At 48.3% G+C, this 15,844-nt stretch overlaps 1 protein-coding gene across 1 annotated transcript; it reads left to right on the top strand.

Annotated features, from left to right (window-relative positions):
* Nucleotides 1-14,764: 14,764 nt before the first annotated feature.
* LOC104573536 (olfactory receptor 10A7) lies at nt 14,765-15,844 on the top strand. The gene is made up of 2 exons (XM_088528011.1): nt 14,765-14,803; nt 14,882-15,844. The coding sequence occupies exons 1-2, from the start codon at nt 14,765-14,767 to the stop codon at nt 15,842-15,844; spliced, it is 1,002 nt and encodes a 333-aa protein (XP_088384137.1).

The raw sequence follows: 15,844 nt of genomic DNA, 5'->3' as shown, positions 1-15,844 counted from the left end.
TTGGTGGGCAGCATGTTGTTTGAGCCAGGGTGGAGCTTATACTGAGGCAGGGCTTTTCTTCTTGAGCAGGAGGCTCTCAGCAGCTTCTACAGCAGGGAGCACAGGGCCCCAGTGGCAGTACCGAGACCTCGGGGTGCTCTGCTGACCAGCAGTGAGCAAATACATCTGAAGCAGAGCTGTGAGGCTCCATTCAGTGGAGAAATGGCTGCAGATTTCACCTAGGGGTGAGAGCCAGCACAAGGACTTTTCCGAAAGGGACCTGAGTGTTGTTAACAGCCAAAACTGGCCAGAGGTTGGGTTGATATCTCACCATAGAAAACATGGTTGGTCACTGGGCAGCCCTGGCATAGGATTTCCCCCTGAACTACTACCTATTTAACGGCAGAGATCAGATAGAAATTTCCCATCCATTCTGGGATATGGCCCTAGGCTACAGTGCTGGGGAGAACTGGAAGAGGAAGCACTGACTGCATTGGAGAGTCCTGCTTGGCCTGCTCCATAGGCCTCTTCACCTCTTAACACCCAGCTCACCTCTCCTGACTGTTTTCCAGGAGGCCTGGATCTGGCTGATGGATGCTCCTCTCTGAGAAAGGCAGAACCCACGTTCTGAAGCTCCAGGCTACCCCTCTTCTGAGCTCTATTGTCACACTCTGACACATCTTCTGCTTCTCCAGTGTGTACTCCTTCTCTTTGATAAATAAAAAGAATGCTTTTGGTATGGTTTTCTGAAGATAATCCAAGGTGTCCAAGCATCTTTTCCCTCCTGCCTTCTTCCCAGGCTCTGGGCATGATGAATAACCAGGGGAGATTTTTTGTCAGAGTAGGGCAGGACACACACAACTGGGGCACCAGGGGGGTGAGTTCTTGCAGCCCGTGAGGATTTACTCCCTCCTGGGTGCGTCCCACAGGACAGAGCAGGGCTGGCTGCCCAGGGCCCTGGCAGGGCTGTCCGCTGGAGCAGGATGGAGGCAGGCAGAGATGAGGCAAGGAGTGGAGTGAGATTGGAAAACCCACTGCCCACTGTCATGAGGGGGTCTCTGTGCTGTTCAGCTGTTTGCAGGGTAAACTGTGCCCCCAGCGAAGTCTTGGGAAAGCTGGAACCAAGCATCCCACACATGCTGATCTCCAAAGGCTCAAACATGACCACAGGCACAGAGGTTCTGCAGGGTAAACGGTAGCTCTCCCCTCTCCTGAAAAAGGAGGTTGTCCCAGATCCTTTCCACTGATCTTTCTGCGATGTCAGTCCTCAGACAGCATTGCTGGCCTGTCCAGAAGACTGGGGATCTTCCTCCTTTCTGTGTAGTCACGCAGATGTGCTGGGTCTGCTGAACTCAACAGGGTGTTCCTTAGATGCTCCTTCCTCCCCTTCATCACAGGGACAGGGTAAACATATTTGCAAAACCTCTCTCCAGATCTTGTTGCTGAAGGGGATAGGGTTGTGGCTGGTTTGGGTTCCCTCTGCAGCAATTTCCACTTCAGTTCTTTCCTATTCTGTGGGTCCCATTTGCACTAGTTGCCTATTTGCACTATTTGGTGCATCCCTTCTGCTCCCGGGTGTGGTGGCTGGAGGAGGATGAAGAAACGGAGGTTAAGGTCTAGTTGGCAGCACTCCAGGCCCTGCTGGGAAAACTCTGGCCCTCAACACTGACTCCTGTCTGTTCCCTCACAGAGCTGGACACATCCTAAGTGCAGCAGGGCAACGGTCATGGCTGGGGCTTTCCAAGCTAGGGACCCCCCCACCCTTTTTGGGAAGGACAGTCCTGTTTCCAGCAGGAATTCACCTCCCTGGCCAGTTTGGACTGCAATATTTCAGTGTTTGCCAGACTTCCAAGAGTGCTGAGCCCACACTTAGCCTCTCCTCAAGGATTGTTTCCAGTACATTTGTTAATGCAGATCATAACATCCTGCCACTAGCAATGCCTTTTGCCAAGGGCTATATGCAAGTGGGAGTCCTGGTGTCTCCACATTATGTTCCAGCCAAATATTTCCTTCCTGCCATGCGTGGGCATTACCTCAGCAGAGGGCAGTGAGATCATTTCTTTCTGCCACCGGTAGTTTCCATTCCTCGTCTTGCACTTTTGTTTTCTGCCTGCGCTGTGCTCCATGTGCTGCTGTGGCTGCTCCAGAGCACACAGCAGGCTCTGCCCACCTTTCCAGTTCCTTTTCTGCTTGCAACTTTTCTCTGTGCAGAACTGGCAGGGGGGGAGTGAAGGAGTTCATACCATGCTGTGGCTCCCCCAAATCCCTCATCCACCTCATTAGGCTTATCATTTTACTTGCCACGGTCTCAAGAAGGCATTTTCACCTTGATGTTCCTCCCTGGCCTTGTGCTCTTCTGCAGGTCAGGTCCTGGTCAGACTGGGAGATCTGAGGTCCTGACAGCAATGCAGATGGTGCCATGCCTTGGGCAGAGAGCAGGGCATCGTATTGGGGTGTGAGTCACAGTGCTCCTGCCCTGTCCAGCAAGTTGAGCAAATTGTTCCTTCAGCCACCATGTGCTGCATAGAGTGGTCTGGCCGCAACAGCTGCAGCAAGGGCAGCTGTGCTAGGTCTGATCATACCTCCTCTCCCCCAGCACCCTTTCTTTAACAGCAGCCAATACCAGCTGCATAGGAGCAGCATGAGATGACGGGGTCCTTTATTCCCCCTGGCAACCTTGGTGATACCTCTAAGAACTGTGTTGCCTTCCAGAGTGGCCTTGAGAGGCTGAAGAGTCAAGCAGAGAGGAGCCTCATGCAGTTCAACAAAGGCAAGTGCAGGGAGCTGTGGAGGGCAGCTCTGTAGAGAAGGACTTGGGCATCCTGGTGGGTGACAGACTGACTATGAACCAGCAAGGTGCCCTTGTGGCCAAGAAGGCCAATTGTATCCTGGGCTGAGTTAGGAAGAGTGTTGCCAGCTGGTCAAGGGAGATGATCCTGCTCCTCTAGTCAGCCCCAGCGATGCCATATCCCGAGTGCTGTATCCAGTGCTGGGCTCTCCAGCACGAGAGAGTCATGGAGCTATTGGAATGAGCCCAACGTAGAGTTACAAAGATGATTAGGGGACTAGAGCATGTCTGCTACATGGAGAGGCTGAGAGAACTGTATCTGTTTAGTCTGCAGAAGGCTGAGAGGGGATCTTGTCAGTGCGTACAAGTACCTTAAGGGAGGGTGTCGAGAGAAAGGGGTCTCTGAAAAGAGTGTTTTCAGTGGTGGGCGGTGGTAAGACGAGAGGCAACAGCCACAAACTGAAAAACAGAATGATCCATCTGAATATGAGGAAAAGTTTTGACTGAGTGTGACAGAGCATTGGCACAGACTGCTCAGAGAGGTTGTGGTCTCCCTCTCCGGAGATATTCAGAACTCGTCCGAACGGGTTTCTGTGCAACAAGCTCTAGGTGACCCTGCTTGTGCTGCGGGGTGAGACCAGATGATCTCCAGCGGTCCCTTCCAGCCTCAAGCCTGCAGTGATTCTGTGTGATTCTATATCATTGCCCTCACACTACCTCCTGTGAGGCATTGCCTTGACTCTGACCTGATCTTCAGTTTTCTGCCCTGCTAATCTGCTGTCAGCAGACTCTGTCCCTTTCCTATTCATCTCCCTTTCTAGGTCACCTGTAAACACATTGTCCAGTGCACAGGATAATCTTTGTCCCATGGCACAAGTGGCTGCCTTTCTCTGTCTCCTTTGTCCATGTGAGGATCTTCCTCCTCAGTCTATGGCAGCTTACCTTCTGTGACCTTTGATGAACACTCTTCCCAGATACTGAGGGAATGTTCACTACCAGCATCTTGTTGATTCCTCCAAAACATTTTTGAGACATAGCTTTTCTATGCAGAATCAGTCTCCCCTATGATGTAACTTGTCCATGCATCAAACAATTCTGCCCTTTATTACAGCTTTTATGAATACATTCGCAGGATATAGCAGATCTATTTGTTTGTAGCTCTCTATCTCCTACAGCCCCCACAAAAGCTACCATTACTACCTCTAGTCTTCCTAGTTCTAAGAAGACATGCTGCAGTAAGAAGTTCATGAGTTCCATACCTTATTTATTTTTATTGGGAATGTCATCTCTCCTGTTTAACTACTCACTTCTACATCTGTATTGGCAAGTCAGCTTAGAACAGATCTTTTAATGTGACAACAAAAGGGATATTCTACCCAAGGAATCTACCTAAACGCCTCAGTAAAGGTGAATGAAGAGTTCCTTTGCTTTCCTATCAGCTTATTTTCATTGAATATTTATAGGAATAAGGAATGGGAAGAAAGGCTGGACAGGGATGAAAATGATAATGCTGATTACTTGATGGACTAAAGGATTTTCTGAGGCCAACCATCAGATGTTAACATGGAACACCCGCTGAAATTAGAGATGTGGGGATATAAGCATCACCTGGAAAGATAAAGAGAGGATTGAAGGATTGAAAGGAGAGACTGGGGATGGAGAAGATGCTATGGGGCTTCTGGGTGGTTGTCTGCTCCTCTCTGTTTTCCCACAAATAGCGCCCGAACAGGGACCTGAGATGGACAATAAGAGAAGCTCTAGAAGATTGTGTGAGCCACGCAGGAAGTGAGCCTCAGAAGCTCTAGAAGATTGTGCAGAGAAGCAAGCTTGACAGGATGAACGGGAAAGAACATAAATGGTAGCAAAGCTCTGAGCTACACAGGATGAGTGCAAGCCGTAGAAGCTCTGGATGCCCAGGAATACATGGGAGTGCAGGCCGGGGAAGCTCTAGCCATTTGGGAGAGAAGTGCAGGCCGGGGAAGCTCGGGACACTGGGAAGGAGCGTGGGCCAGGGAAACTCTCAACACTCAAGAAGGTGAGCGGAGGAAGCTCTAGCCATGCGGGAAGCAAGCCTCAGAAGCTTTAGTTACTGAAGAAGCAGGAGTCTAGCTGTCGAGGACAATAAGAGAATTTAGAACTAAGGAGCAGTAAGAAAGAGATGCAGAACTAAGGAGCTGAGAAGGGGAAAACAGGACACTGAGCCTCAGAAGCTCTAGAAGATTGGGAAGAAGAAGGAACTAAGGAGTAGTGAGAAGGAAAGGTAGGAATAGGAATTTAATCATTAGTAAGAAAAAAAGGGGGAAATGTAGGAATAAGGAGGAAGAAAGGTTGGACAGGGATGAAAATGATAATGCTAATTACTTGATGGACTAAATTATTTTCTGAGGCCAACCATCAGATGTTAACAAGGAACACCTGGTGAAGGTAGAGATGTGGGGATATAGGCATCACCTGGAAAGGTAAAGAAAAGATTGAAGGACTGAAAAGAGAGACCCTGGATGGAGAAGAGGCTGTGGGGCCGCTGGGCTGGTGCCTGCTCCTCTCTGTTTTTTCCCACAAATATTCTCTCCAATTTTGACCATCTATTAGCCTAATGAATTCCAGTATTCAATTCCTGCCCCTGATGCCTTTGAAGAAAAGCATATATATGAAGAAGGATGTTATTCCTCAGAGCAGAGGAGATCCTGGACATCTTTGGGGCTTATAGTTGTTCAATTTTTGTCCTTGGTTATTTTTCCAGGCCTTATTTTACTGTCTTTCTATGGATGCAACATCAGGAAGTTTAAAAACATTTCTCCTTTTTCTGGTCAGACTCTTTAAATTGTCATTTAATTATGCTGGCTGGTTCTAAGTGTAACGCTGACTGTAATAAGAACAGTTTTTTGATTCAAATTCTTTGAATCAGGTCCTGTTTGCTGCTCAGGACCAAGTCAGCAGTCTCTTCCCTCCTATGGATGCTCAACTAGCTACCCAGCCCTTGAGCAACCTGAAAATGTGGCCTCTTATTCATGCTCCTCTGTGCATATCTGACCTGCAGTGGATCTAACTGCATGTTAGAGCCTCTTGGATGCTCTTGTGCATGTGACAGTCACTGGCACCAACAAGGTCAGTTGGCAGTACAGTTACTGCTATAACAGAAGGTGTGCAAAAATTGTCTGTGCTTGCCCTTTGCTTTTGAATTATGTGGAAAGGCTGCACGAGGTCTTTCCTAAGAGCTTCTGGGCATAGGACCTGGCCAGTAGCTCCTCTGCTGGACCAGAAAAGGGGGAAGTTTTCCTCAGGCCTCAAGGTCAGTCCTACAGTGAGCTGAGTGGATGGGCAATGACTGCGCAGCACAGGCATAGACTGAGCTCCCAGGGGTTAAGAGTGAGTCACCTCTAAATTGCCAATTACTGCTTGATATCCCTAGGCTGTGTCTGAGCACACAGAGGGATACAACTGTTTTTGCACCTTAGCCTAGGGAAGGGCAAATATAGCTCGGGTCTCCTGGCACTGCACAATAAACTGCTTGGAGCCTTCTCAAAAGTTAAGACTTCAGAAAGTCAGATACTTTTAATGACACCAACTGAGATACATTAAAAGTGGAGAAAAAAACTTACTGTTACTGGCACAACAAGGTGTTCTTTTGAGTCATAGTTTCATGAGACTTTGGCACCGGAAATGCAACTGACTTGGGAAGTTTCTGCTTCTTCCAGATGTGCCATTGCAAGCCTGTGGCTTATTTCACTTTGGATCATCTCTGAAAGTGCTTTTATGCTTTGGCACTATGGGCAGTTGGTCCAGCACAGCTGATGGGAAGTGGTCTTGCAGCCTGAAAGTGCAGTGTGGCTGGAGACTGCCCAAGCAGACTCTGTTGCCAGATTCAGTATCTCCCAAAATGAGTCAAGATGCATTAGTCACAGCAGTGCCAAACATCAGTGACAATGTGTCTGTTTGTGAATGACAAAGCTTTGGGTACTGCTTGTTACACTGGAGGGCAGGATTGCTGTTCAGACAGACCTCCGCAGCTAAGAGAAATGGGGTAGCACAAGTTCAGCTGAGGCAAATGCGAAGTCCTGGCCGTCAGATGGGCTAATCCTGTGCAACAGAACAGAATGGAGCAGGCAGGCACTTCACAGGAAAAAATGCTGGGCATCCAGTGAGCAACAAGTTGAACCCCAGTCATCAGAGTGTCATTGCTGCAATGGCGGCAAAATGTCCCCTGGGCTGCATTAGTAAGGGAGTAGCCAGCAACTTGAGAGGTGACTGTTCTCTACTGAACACCTATGAGACCACATCTGGAGTACTGGGTCCAGAGTGGGGCTCCCCAGTACAAGAGAGGTATTCACAAACTCAACAAGTCTAGTGGAGGTCATAAATCTGGTCAGGGCCTGGAACACCACACACATGAGGAGGACAGATCAAGAGTTGGACTTGTTTAGCCTTCAGATGAGAAGGCAAAGGAGAGATATGATTGCTGTCTCCAACTACCTAAAGGGAGGATGTAGAGAGCTCCCCTTGAAGGTGCATGGTGACAGGATGAAAGGCAACAGACAGAAGCTGCAACATGGGAAATACCAATTAAACCCAAGAAAAATGTTCTTCATAGTGTGGATGGTCATGCATCGAGCAGGTGTCCCCAGATGTGGTGGGATCCACATTTTTTGGAGATATAGAAACTCAACTGGACAAGTCTCTGAGCAACATGATAAACTTCAAAATTGGCCTTGCTCTGAGCAGGGGACTGGACTGGAGATGCCAAAAGCCCCTTCCAGGCCAAATCATTCTGTGACCCCTAGGGCCTTGGAGCACTTGAGGAGATATGTACAAGTTATGTGAACAGGACTAGCAAGGAATCCATCCGGATGCAACCAGTGGATCTCCAGATATTAACAAAAAAAAATTTACACATTATTGACCATTCATAAATTAATTAAAACTGTGAACAATACCAAGGAGGATGCCTATTTCTAATAAGTCCACTTGTGATGTGCTCTAAGCTGTAGTCTTCCTTTCCATGCACTTCTGCCTGCAGGATGGCAATGGTAAAGCAAGGAAGGGTCCAGGATTGCTCTAGAAAAAAGCAGATTGTCTTTTCAAGCACCACACTTGCCCTTGCAAATAGACAGATCTGGAAACACCCTTTCCAGATTCCCAGATTTCTCACAGATGAAATATTTCAGAGCAGCTGTCTGGAGAAGCAATGCGCCACATGCCACTCCTAAAACTTGATCGGCTTATCTAGAGAAAAGAAAAGATAACCATCAGGAGGTTATCCCAACAGATAACCAGGAAAGCCAGGAAGTATCTTCTCGATTGCAAATGCAGAAAAAAGCTAGGAAGGGAAAGCACAGGCAGAAGGACCTACCTGACACGTTTTTGGACTTTAGCTTTTGCTTAAGGGTTCCTCTGAGACAGCTTGGCTGCTGAGCCCACAGGACTAGCCCTGTGTCCTGCTCCACAGAAAGGCCATAGCTCTGAGTGTTTCCAGCTGCTAGAAAGTTCAAGCACAGCTTTAGACTGGTCCCACAGTCCCAGATCCTCGACGTTTGGGGCTCTCTTTGTGTGGGTTGCTGACAGAGCACCCCATGGGGTAGACACATATTGGAGATATGAAGGTGGGGGTAGCCTTGGCTGCACTGATCATGAGTTGGTGGAGTTCAGGATCCAACAAGGAGGAAGCAGGGCTGTAAGTTGCCTTGACTTCAGGAGGGCCAATTTTGGCCTCTTCAGAGACCTACTTGGAAGCATCCCATGGGCTAGGGCTCTAGAAGGAAGAGGGGCTCAAGAGAGCTGGTCTATTCAAGCAGCCCTTCCTCCACGCTCAGGATCAGTGCATCCCTATGAGGAAGGAGTCAGGCAGAGGGGCAGGAGGCCTGTGTGGATGAGCAAAGAGCTCCTGGCAAAACCCAAACAGAAGAAGGCAGTATACAGAATGTGGAAAAAAGGACAAGAGGACAGGTTCCTTGGGGAGAATATAGGAATGTTGCAAAGGAATGCAGGGATGTGACAAGGAAGGCTAAGGTGCATCTGGAACTAAATCTAACAAAGGATGTTAAAGACAACAAGAAGAGCTTAATCAAATATATCAATGGGAAATGGAAAATCAGGGAAAATGTGGGTCTGTTGTTGAAGAGGATGGGTGCCCTGGTTTCAAAAGATGCAGGAAAAGCAGAGTTACTGAATGCCGCCTTTGCTTCGGTGTTTACCACAGGCTCTGGAATCCCAGACCCTAGAGACAAGAGAAGCCTGGAGAGAGGAAGACTTTCCTTGGGTAGAGGAAGATTAGGTCAGAGAGCACTTAGGGAAACTTGATACCCACAAATCCATGGGCCTTGAAGGGATGCACCCACAAGTACTGCAGGAGCTGGTGGATGTTATTGGTAAGCCGCTCTCTTCATCTTTGAAAGGTCCTGGAGAACGGGGGAGGTGCCAGAAGACTGGAAGAAGGCCAATGTCATGTCGGTCTTCTGAAAAGGCAAGGAGGACCCAGGCAACTATAGGCCAGTCAGCCTCACCTCCATCCCTGGAAAAGTCATGGAGCAGCTCATCCTGGCTATTGTCTCCAGGCACATGGAGGACAAGAAGGTGCTCAGGAGTAGTCAGCAGGGATTCACCAAGGGGAAATCATGCCTAACTACCTGATAGTCTTCTATAATGGAATGACCAGCTGGGTAGATGAGGGGAGAGCCATGGATGTTGTCTATCTCGACTTCACCAAGGCTTCTGACACCGTCCCTCACAACATCCTCCTAGGCAAGCTCTGGAAGTGTGGGATAGATGAGTGCACAGTGAGGTGGATTAGGAACTGGCTGGATGGCAGAGCTCAGAGGGTGGTGATCAGCGGTGCTGAGTCTGGTTGGAGGCCTGTAGCTAGCGGGGTCCCCCAAGGGTCAGTCCTTGGTCCAGTTCTGTTCAGTTTATTCATCAATGACCTGGATGAAGGCACAGAGTGCTCCCTCAGCAAGTTTGCTGATGACACGAAACTGGGAGGAGTAGCCGATACCCCAGAGGGCTGTGCTGCCATCCAGAGGGACCTGGACAGACTGGACAACTGGGCGGTGAAAAACCTCATGCAATTCAACAAGGCCAAGTGCAAGGTCCTGCACCTGGGGAGGAATAACCCCAGACACCAGTACAGGCTGGGGACCGACCTTGTGGAGAGCAGCTCTGCGGAGAAAGACCTGGGTGTCATGGTGGATATTAAGTTGACCATGAGGCAGCAGTGTGCCCTTGTGGCCAAGAAGGCCAATGGGATCGTGGGGTGGGTTAAGAAGAGCATCTCCAGCAGGTCAAGGAAGGTGATCCTGCCCCTCTACTCAGCCCTGGTGAAGCCAAATCTGGAGTATTGTGTCCAGTTCTGGGCCCCACAGTACAAGAGGGATGTGGAGCTGCTGGAGAGAGTTCAGTGCAGGGCTATGAGGATCATCAGAGGCCTGGAACATCTGCCCTGTGAGGAGAGGCTGAGGGAGCTGGGCCTGTTCAGCCTGGAGAGGAGAAGGCTGAGAGGGGACCTGAGCAGTGTCTATAAATACCTCAAGGGAGGGGGTGAGAAAGATGCGGCAGCCTCTTTTCAGTGGTGGCCACTGATAGGACAAGAGGAAATTGCCAGAAACTGAAGCATCAAAAGTTCCACAGGAACTTAAGGAAAAAATTATTGACAGTGAGGGTGACAGAGCACTGGAACAGGCTGCCCAGAGAGGTTGTGGAGTCTCCTTCTCTGGAGATCTTCAAAACCCCTTGGACGCAGTCCTGTGTAACATGCTCCGGGTGATCCTGAGTATGCAGGGGGGTTGGACTAGATGATCTCTAAAGGTCCCTTCCAACCCTTATGATTCCGTGATGCAAAAGTCTATGGATGAACACTGAACACAGAACTTTGAACTCCATTGCTATTTACTATTTACTCTCAGTACTTTTCCCTGGTCCCACAGCATCCCAATCCATGGTGCCCAAGGGGCTATGCCTGAGCAATTATGGGCTCTGCTGTAATAGGGGATCTTTTCACAGCTGCCTCCGAGGAGGCACTGAAAAACCATGGCATCTCCAATTGCTGGTGCTGCCAGATGCCCTTGGTATGAAGAGAGGAAAACATCTTCTCAAGGTAAGCTGTGCAGGAGCTGGGTCACCAGTTATTTTTAACCATTGTCCAGGGTGAGTATTGAAGGCTAGGACAGCCATAGGATTGAGGAAGGGGGAAGGAGGTGGCCCCACATAGGAGCCCTGCAATGCTAACTGCCCTGCTCAGCTCTATCTCTTCTCCCACATCCAGATGTGGATGTCACAGCGCAGCAACCATGAGAGCACCTGGGAGCCCGGGCAACTTGTCTCAAAGTCCACACCAGCACAGCTTGCCTGCTCACAGCACTCACATGAGCCAGCTGACACCAACAAGCCCTGCCCCTACCGCAAACATGGCTCTGGCCGCAATGCAGACGTGTCCCTTGCTCACGGGTGTTGGAGCCCATTTCCCACCAGCATCTGCAGTCTGACCGTGGGGTGGCTCTGCAAGCTTGGCGAGATTGCGTTACTAGTATGTGCTCCATGAAGAGGAGCGCTGGTCGACTAAGGCAAATAGACACTTGACTCTCTGATATTCCAGTTAACGACTTATCAGATGAGCAGATTTAATTGCAAATCCCTAAAGCTATCAGAAAATGAAATGGAGATGCCACTTGCAACCCAGTCACATATTTGACTTTTTCTGCTTCTCTTGCTCACAAACTGCTAGACACTGCTAGGAGGAAACACAAACAACCTTCCACGGCTCATCCATCCTGAACATCCACCCCTGGATGCAGATTTTGGTTTTAGCCCAGGTTGGGGTGATATGAGGGAGACCACAGGGCTGGTTATGCACTTGCTTCTCTGAAGGCAAAGGACTAAGGAGTGCTGGGAGGCTACTGGAGTGTGGGTCCTGTTACCCTGCAGCTGGCCAGACTGCCAGGTCTCCAGCCGGGAACCTTGTTAGTAAACGCACCATTCTGTCATCCCAAAGCTTCTGTGCCAATCCAGTTCTTCTTCACCACTTGGCAGCATCTCCCAGCTTTGTCCTCCTGTTTTTTTCCAGCATATCCCAACCGTTAGTGACAACCTCCATGAGGTCAAGGCCCAGCCTGCCCTCAGTTTCCTCAGGATCCTCCTCACTGCTCCTTCTCTTCTCCAGATTAAAAAGGAATTTCTGAAGCCCACACTGGCTACAGCTGCTCCATTCCCACTGCTGAGAAAAACAGGTATCTTATTAAAGCTTGTTTCTGTGGTGGGATCTCCCCTTGGAGACACGAATTGTGTTTTGTCACATCTTTGATTTCTCTTTCCCCCAAACCCTTGCAAATGCCTAGTCCTAGATCCTTCTTCTCCTATCAGATGTAGCCTCCATTGGAAAGATGCTTTGCACCCTTGCCAAAAAACAGCAGCGCTTATTCTTGTTGAGCTGAGATGAAGCCACAGTCCCCTACCACAGCCCTGCTCATGTGCAGCAGACCTCTGCAGACCTACCTCCTCTCTGAACTGTCCCCGCATCCTAATGTTGTCATCCATCACCCCACCTTTGCCCTAAAGTGTCATTGTCCTAGAAAACTGGCAGAGGGCAATCCCTGACCTCTCTGATATTGAACTGAGAAGCACCTCAAGGCTGCTTGTGCCTCAACTACATGACTGAGGAGTTTGTATTAATCTCCTAAGACAATAAGCAACTCTCCCTCTGCACTCCTTTATCTTTCAGTTCAGACTTACTGCTTTTCAGGCTCGTTTCCTTTTTTGCAGATTTTCTGGCCATTCCATACTTACTTTTTGGTGCACATATATTATCTGTTCATTAGGGGAGAAGCCCTACTCTACCAACCGCTCCTTTGTGCTCAAGAGGGAATTTTCACTTGTTTTTGTCTTTGGCTTCAGGCATTTCCAGCCCTTTTCTGCATTTGCATGCCTGTTTTCCCAGATCAATACAGCTGCAGTAACTAGATCTTTTTTTTCACTTTTCCTCATCTGTGGGTATTCGGACACACAGCCACAAATGGGCTTCTGTTGATCTTCCACTTAAGTGAAATTTCATAGATTTATGCACACCCCCATAGAAGTGATTTTCTACAGATAGCTTTTGTACAACAACCTATTTTGGGGAACAAAAATATTGGAAAAAAACCCACTTGCTACATGCTGTGATCTGGTAAAAACATGGGTGAGATGACATACTGAGAGATATCTGGAGCCCTCACTGTAGATCAGCCTGCAATTTATAACCTCCTGCTACAAAGAGTTCATCTTCCTAGAAAAAAAAAAAAGGTCTCTCTTAGGGCTCTATGTTCATCCCAGTTGGATTGAGGAACCTGTGTTTCCCAGCACTGTCCAGGGTACTTCCTCTCCCTCTTTCCCAAGGTCATTGGGATCCTGCAGATCTTTCAATGATGCCTTTCCATCTGTTGGGCTGTGCTACCCTTCCACTTTGCCTCCCTTTCTTATCCTTCTTCCAAACAGCTCTTCTCTACTTCTGTTTCTGCTATGGCCCCACCAACTATTTCTCTGAGCTCCTGAAACATCTGCTTTCATGGGCTGCTCCATGTAGTAGTTTGAGTTCCTTCATACCGGCCTGGTGTGATACCACTGTTTCTGTTATTTCTTATGGACCATCTGCTTTTTCTGACCCAAAGGAGATACCAGTCTTTTGCTTGCCTACATCACTTTCCCAGCTGTTCTTTTTATCCAGGTCCTTTCCGTCCCTTTATCTCTCCTCTCCATTGCTATGCCCTTATTTACCAGCTCCTACTCTTCTAGCACATGTCCAAACAAGAAAGTTCATGCCTTTTCTTTGACTTCCATTTGCTCCTTGGCTCAAAGCCTGACACATAATTTCTGCCCACCTGGATCACTGCGCTTTTCCCTTCATACTGGGGTGCCTTTTTGCATAAGACCTAGACTTAGACTTAGCCAAAAAACAAACAAACAAGCAAACAAGTCTCTGATCATCTCCCTCCTGCTCTTCTTTCTGTCTTTGGAATCATTAGCCTTTGGTTCATTCTTAAAATATTCTGTACCTCATCTTCATTTATTCCTGAGCTCCAGTCTCACATTATGTTCAGTCTTTCCCTTATCCTCCAGGCTTTTGTGTTTTACTTTTTTTTTTTTTTTTTCTTTGTCATACTCTAATCTGTTTGAACCACACAATCACCTCCAGGGCCCTTCCTGGTCCTTATGTGATCTCTCAGAGGTGCCTCCTCACATAACTTTTTTGGTGTGCACACAAGGCTAGCACATAAAGTTCAGTTTTTGCATGGAAACCCCTTCCTTGTCTGTTATTTTTAAGTTTATTTATTTTACCAGATTTTACCCTCTTGCCAAAATAATAAATAAATAATCTGTTCACATAGCCTATGAAGGAGAGGACAAACAGGAGGTCTTTATGTCATCTGTTTGCAGTGGTTGGCGCATCATTTACTAATGATGTAAAGAGGATTTTCTCCATTGATAGGCAGTAACAGTTCAGCAAGGCAAAGCCCAGCCTTCCATGCTTTGGGGAAATATTAGACCACTTTTCAATTATGCTCATGAAAACAGGAGGGAGTGAAGAGTTGCTCCCATTCATTCTCGTTTAGCAGTCCCTGGGATCCTTAATGACTACACTGCTCAGGTTTCTGGGTTTTGGTATCCTGCAGCTGATAGAGAGTTTTCCACCTTAAACATGGGTCCTTCCCCAGCTCAGAGGGAGATGCAGTGAGGTGACCTTGCTGTGCCCTGGTTCTCCAAATAAGTACCAGAAGATCTGGAGACATTTTAGCCATGTCAGTCTGGTTTCTACCAGAGTTTGCTAGCTGTCATAGAGATCAATAGCCAACGAGTAGCCTCCATACTAGCCAAAACAGATCTACCGGGGAATGGGAACATATCCACACAAGTATGGGTAAGTTTCTTTGGGGTTGGTTTGAATGTTAAAAGCCCACAGGCTGAGACTCACCATCTGTCTCCACAGATTCTTCCCATCCTCAGTGCTCCTGGAGGGAGATGTGATGTGTGCAAGAGGCAATGACATGGCTTCAGCCCAAGATACCAGCACAACACAGGGTAGGTGATGTCCAATGGCAGGGGTGAGAGTTCACCTTCCTTCCAGCTGTCCATTATTTCTTCTTGCTCTTTCTCTAGGTAAGTCTTGAATGCCTGCAGTGTGGAAATGTCAGCAGCCCCACTACATTTCTTCTTTTGGGTTTTTCCAAGGCCTACAAAGCACAGGTGACTCTCTGCCTGGGCTTTTTACTCATCTATCTGGTGACTCTGCTGGGGAATCTCCTCATAATGACCCTCATCTGTCTGGATAGTCACCTGCATTCACCTATGTACTACTTCCTGGGCCACCTCTCCTTCCTGGACATCTGCTACTCCTCTGTCACCCTTCCTAAGATCCTCAAAGACACCTTCTCATCACAGAAGACCATTTCGTTTGTGGGCTGCATTACACAGATCTATTTTTTCCTTTGCTTTGGGGGTTCTGAGTGTGTGCTCCTAACTGCCATGGCCTATGATCGGTATCTGGCCATCTGCCACCCCCTCCACTACACAACACTCATGAACAAGAAGATATGCTTTTGTTTAGTGGTTGTTTCATGGATGAGTGGCTCATTCTCATCTCTGATCCAAGCCTTCATCATAGCCAACTTACCCTTTTGTGGGTCCAATGTGATTGACCACTTGTTCTGTGAGGTGCCCTTCTTGCTGAAGGCATCCTGCAGCCCTAACACTCACTTTGATAAGCTTGTGTCATATGCTTTGGCAGGGACTATTGCAATGGGGTCTTTCATCCTTATTCTTGTGTCATATATTCACATCATCCAGGCTGTCCTCCTGAGAAGAGCAGGAAGGCAGAAGGCCTTTGCTACCTGCACCTCCCATCTGACTGTGGTATCCCTGTTCTTTGGCGCTGGGGCCATCACATACTTGATGCCTCATTCCAGCCTTTCCAAGGATGTACATGAGGTCCTTGCCCTGCTGTACGCTGTTGTAACCCCCATGATGAACCCTGTCATCTACAGCTTGAGGAACAGTGAAGTCAAAGGGGCCATCAGGAAGGCCCTGCATAGGGGGGCACTGGAGCAGAGAGTCTCTGCTTAG

Source organism: Tinamus guttatus, unplaced genomic scaffold (genome assembly GCF_059628265.1).
Source record: "Tinamus guttatus ecotype Peru unplaced genomic scaffold, ASM5962826v1 Tinamus_guttatus_pri_ptg000297l, whole genome shotgun sequence".
NCBI classification, from domain to species: Eukaryota; Metazoa; Chordata; class Aves; order Tinamiformes; family Tinamidae; genus Tinamus; species Tinamus guttatus.
The sequence above is the reverse complement of the archived record's forward strand: the minus strand, read 5'-3'. Positions and strand labels throughout refer to the sequence as shown.

Excerpts from the sequence above, each read along its gene's own strand:
- LOC104573536 (XM_088528011.1), top strand. The coding sequence starts at position 14,765 with ATGACATGGCTTCAGCCCAAGATACCAGCACAACACAGG. Across the intron at positions 14,804-14,881 it reads AGATACCAGCACAACACAGG|GTAAGTCTTGAATGCCTGCA; the intron begins GTAGGTGATGTC and ends CTCTTTCTCTAG.